At 37.5% G+C, this 5,000-nt stretch overlaps 1 protein-coding gene across 2 annotated transcripts in view; it reads left to right on the top strand.

Annotated features, from left to right (window-relative positions):
* ttbk1a (tau tubulin kinase 1a) overlaps window positions 1-5,000 on the top strand; it is a 47,475-nt gene that overhangs the window by 13,799 nt on the left and 28,676 nt on the right. For both annotated transcript variants that reach the window (XM_060859232.1, XM_060859231.1), the window contains exon 4: window positions 3,558-3,705. In XM_060859232.1, the coding sequence (XP_060715215.1) occupies window positions 3,558-3,705 (148 nt within the window). The remainder of the gene's footprint in view (window positions 1-3,557; window positions 3,706-5,000) is intronic.

The following is a 5,000-nucleotide window of genomic DNA, read 5'->3' as shown; positions in this document are numbered from 1 at the left end:
TACAGGCCCTTCATACAGGCCCTTCATACAGGCCCTTCATACAGTACAGGCGTTTCATACAGGCCCTTCATACTGTACAGGCCCTTCATACAGGCCCTTCATACAGGCCCTTCATACAGGCCCTTCATATTGCTAGTTTATTTTTCTGTTTAAGATGAAGGCACCTTATGGAGGTATGGGGACAGGTAGCAAAGCATGAGGCTGCGTTTCAACCACGTCATCAGATTTGGAGTGTCTCTCACTTTGCCTCTGATTGGATTAGCTTCATGTTCTTTTCCCTCCTTCAACCAGTCGTACTCCTAATGTCTAACTTTGAGATGTTTCACTTCCATAGAATATGTCAAGGAACCATCTGAGGGTACGCAAACTCTGCTTGAAGTAGTCATTTTTATTGGGAAGGTTAACTTTTTATTTATTTTTTGTAGCTAATTAAGTTTGTTGTAGAACAAATTTGTGTCTGCTGTAAATGATGGCATTTCAGTTTAAATGCTGATGTGTGTGTGTGTGTGTGTGTGTGTGTGTGTTGGGCTATTACTCTGAAATCAGTTTGTGAAATGTTTGACCTAATTATAGTGGAGTTTCTATTTTCTATTAAAAGTTCTAGTTTATTTAAGCAGTTCATTTCACTGCTGAATGTAAGATCTACAGTGGTCTGTTTCCCTCTTACTGAGTTTGTGATATATTTATAACAAAATCTGTGTTGATGTAGACAGGAGCCTAGTTGTCCTCAGATATTTTGCTTCGACCTCAGCTGTCTTGGTAAGATTTATAGAACATTGCATAAATTTTGGAAATTGATGTCTAACGTCAGTTTACGTAACGTAAAAATTGGTGTTCATTTAATCACTTAGAAACTTAATGATAGTGAAATGACCTGTAATGAAAACCGGCTGGAATGTTACACCATTAAATCTCTGTGTCTCTGTCATTTAAATGCCATTTTCACCCCTGACAGTTTTGCAGCCCTGAATACAAAAGTTTTATTAGAATGCTGATTTAAATGTTTCTGCTAGGAATAGTAGCTGTCAGGGTGAGAAGAAAAAACAAGGAACGATTAACAAAACAAGGCAAATCAAGGGCCAATCAGACTCCTGAGAGTTTCAGGGTTTTATTATTGTGATCTCCGTGTTTCAGCGTTCAGTACTGAGACGATGATTAATAACCAAAACATTAAGGAATCCAGTTTCTTATAAGGGGAAAGTTCTGTAATTACCGTCTGCTGAAAAGACACAAAATTCCTATAATATAGTCTCACATTTCTCCCTGAAATAATTTAATTTTAAATAAATGAAATGTAACATGCTTAAAGTACAGCACATTATATTTAAAGAAACAGTGCATATAGTAATCTGGTACTAATATAAATCAAAATACATTGTTCACTAAATAATAATCACATAATAAATGAATTATCAGTGATCAAGTAACAATAATAACAATCATAAATGACTACATAATAGTCTCAATTTTATTTATTCTGACTATTCAATGTGTTTTTACCAAATCTTTATTTTACCCCAAAATAACAAAACAGCATGACTTTAGATCAGTCCTCAAACAGTGGGGCACCCCCCTGTGGGGGCTCGGGGAGATGCCAGCTTACCCCAGTGTGACCTCGGGGAACCACTTGAGCCACCGATAAGCCGCTTGAGTTTTTTCAGCGAAAACGTGATGAATATTGCCAACAATCGTCCCGCTTTGTGACTGCTACTTCAGTAAACCAGACAGCGCTGTTAGCATCATATAAGGTGGTGTACCAAATTACTCAGTGCAAAAAAAACCCCACTCCCACCCAGAGGAGCTGATACTGCCTGCAGCATTAGACATGGTCTCTGAGTACAGAGGCAGTATCCACTCTTAGGGCAGAGGGCCATGGGCTTCTTCTTCCTTTTGCAACACCTTATCTTTGTGACACTGACTTCTCTGCTGTTGCTGCACTGAAGACCAAGTACAGGTCCCAGTGGGACATTGAGCAGGAGCTGAGAGTTACAGTACAAAAAGCTGTGAACTGCAAAACCTGCTCATTGTAGCCATTAATCCTGACTTCCTCATTTTGATAAAAAAAAAAAAATCAGCACAAATTGTTTTATTAATTTTTGTTTTGAAGGTCAAAGTGTTTTATATTTGTGCTGATTATATAATGTTGCTGATCAATTTGAATTTATTATTATTATTGATTATATTTAATTTTATTTTTCAGTAAATGGTCAAAAAATGTTTACAGTTTAAAAAAGGATTGCAATTTTTTTAATTTCAGGCAAATTGATGCACTTTAGGCCTTTTTTGTTACAGACTAAAAACAATCTAGGGATGTGGTAGCTCAGTGGTTAAGGTGTTGGGCTACTGATCGGAAGGTCATGGGTTCGAACCCCAGGTCCACCAAGCTGCCACTGCTGGGCCCCTGAGCAAGGCCCTTAACCCTCAGTTGCTCAGTTGTAAGTCACTCTGGATAAGGGTGTCTGCTAAATGCTGTAAATGTAAATCTTAATAAAGTTATTCTTTGTTGTAAGTTGATCTATATTTATTTCTTTTTTTCTTTTTTTTGTTTTCTTTAATTTTAATAAGGATACAATGTTATGCAGACGTACTTATAACAACTTTATAGACAAATTATATTCTATACAGTCGAAATGTTTACTTCTTCCTAACAAAAAATAATTAAGAAGCGCTGCTTTAGATCAGGACAGATTTTATCTTAGGAACACAGATGTGCTTCCTGCATAGGCAGCTTTCTTCTGATCAGACCACACAGGCTAAGGAAAGTGAGGAATAATGTACCGAACCAGGTCGTGTGTGTGTGTGTGTGTGTGTGTGTGTGTGTGTGTGTGTGTGTGTGTGTGTGTGTGTGTGTGTGTGCTCGTTAACTCACACTCCAACCATACAGATGGGCTGTGTTTCAAAACACATACTATTACTTAACTGCATTTCATTAATTCAGTAGTGTTTTAAATATTATTATTATTATTATTATTATTATTACATCGAACCTTGATTACACCTGTCCTAAAACACCTGCTGTTTCACACCTTACACACACTCACACACCAAGTGTAGTGCAAAATAGTCAAACGCTATGTAGGAGAGTAGTTTTCGGTGTAGTCGCACGCACACGTACATGCAGCCGTTCCTTATTAATTTTATACATGGGCTGTGTTCTAAATCACATCCTACTTTATTACAAAGTGTGCCACAGTGCATGACCTTAGCATATGGAGGCAGCCTGTACACTACAGAGCATGTACCTGACCTGGACAAGTATAACTTTATTTAGTATGATGATGGGATTTGATTTGGGACACAAACTGGGACACATTAGCATAGTCCTTGTTTAGAGAAAACCCTCTTTAGAAGTGCTTCTCTTTATCCCCAAACATTATTGTGATGTGATATTCAGGTGTTTGGTGTTCCTTATGGTACACACATGCTCACACACCGCACACGTTTTATTCCTTTAAATGTCCACCTGCTGAACAAAGAGAAGAAACCATGAGTTTAGTAAATTAGTTTTCTTTATTGCTGTAAACAAAAAAGTGGTGTGCCTGCTGTGTGTTGTGTAGCTGAAGAAGATCGGGGGTGGAGGATTCGGAGAGATCTATGAGGCTCTGGATCTGCTGACGAAGGAGAACGTGGCTCTGAAGGTGGAATCAGCTCAGCAGCCCAAACAGGTGCTCAAGATGGAGGTGGCGGTGCTAAAGAAACTACAGGGTGAGAGCAACACATCACACAAAGCTTTTAGTTTCCCTTCAGATGGTTTAGCTGCTGTATGGATTCTGGGGTATGGAAGTTATTTTAATTGTATTCGTCATTTTTGAATATTATGTTTACCATATTTTAATATCACTTATTCTGCTAATAACCACAAGTGCAGTCCTTTAAACAGTCCTTTAAACAAATGACGTGTTAGAGATTAAAAGTAAAAATATTTCTAGCTTTTGTGGCTCAGTAAAATCTTATAAATCTTTTGTAGTCCAGAATCCCAGGTTAAGGTCCGTTAATATCCACTAAAAATGAGATTCAGCTTAAAAAGGTGAATGTTGTTTATTCACAAATAAGTAATAAATAAATCACAAACAATGGCAAAATATGCTACAACTTAATTGAGAGAAATTAATGATGAATTTAGTGACATTACTAATTAAAAAGTAATAATTTTTTTGTTTTTTTATTTAGTAGTTTTGATTAGAACAAAGGTTGATTAACAGATTTATGCAGATAAAAGTTATTAATCTGATATATTTTTTATCTAACATTAATGTAGTGTTTGTGAAGTGTCCAGAAGGGTTAAATAGGCTACATTTAGTTATATCTTTTCTTTCTGTTGTTAAAATGCACAAAAATTACTTTCTAAAAAAAAGTTTGTACTTCGTTTATATTGTCCTGAGCCTGAGCCTTATCTTATCGATGGCTTGAACCTGCTAATCTGAGTCGAGAGTTTGAACTTCCATCCTGATGATGGTACAGAGAAATAACCAGCAGCTGTGATCGAGTCCGTCAGTCAGTTGATTAGCAGGAATTCTCTGTTGCCAGTTTGTCACATCTGTTTTTTAAGCACTTAGAACGTTGTTGTTGAATTTATTCTGATATTTCAAAATGTCTTGTTGAGTTCATGCAGTAAAACATTTAGGCTCTGTCCCTAATAGGGGTGTGCCCTATCATACCGTCCATAACAACACACATAGCGACGGCGGCGGCACGATGATGTATGGCGCGTTTACGTTCCCTTGCACGCACAGCAACAACACCTAAAAGCAAGAGCAGCATGTCAGCCTCCAATGGTGAAGATATAGTACCGAAAAAGGAGCTACTTCAATAGTATGGAGGTGGTTTGGTTACAAGAAGTCAGACCTCCAAAAAGCACAATTTTTTGCAAAAAATGCAAGAAAACTGTTAACGCTGACGGTGGAGACACAAAGAACTTGTTTCACCACTTGAAGCAAAAACACACCGTCGAGTACAACCAGGCTAGGAAGGTACATGAGGAGGAGACACTAGTGATACAG

This window comes from Tachysurus vachellii, chromosome 23 (assembly GCF_030014155.1).
Source record: "Tachysurus vachellii isolate PV-2020 chromosome 23, HZAU_Pvac_v1, whole genome shotgun sequence".
Classification (NCBI taxonomy): domain Eukaryota; kingdom Metazoa; phylum Chordata; class Actinopteri; order Siluriformes; family Bagridae; genus Tachysurus; species Tachysurus vachellii.
The sequence above is the reverse complement of the archived record's forward strand: the minus strand, read 5'-3'. Positions and strand labels throughout refer to the sequence as shown.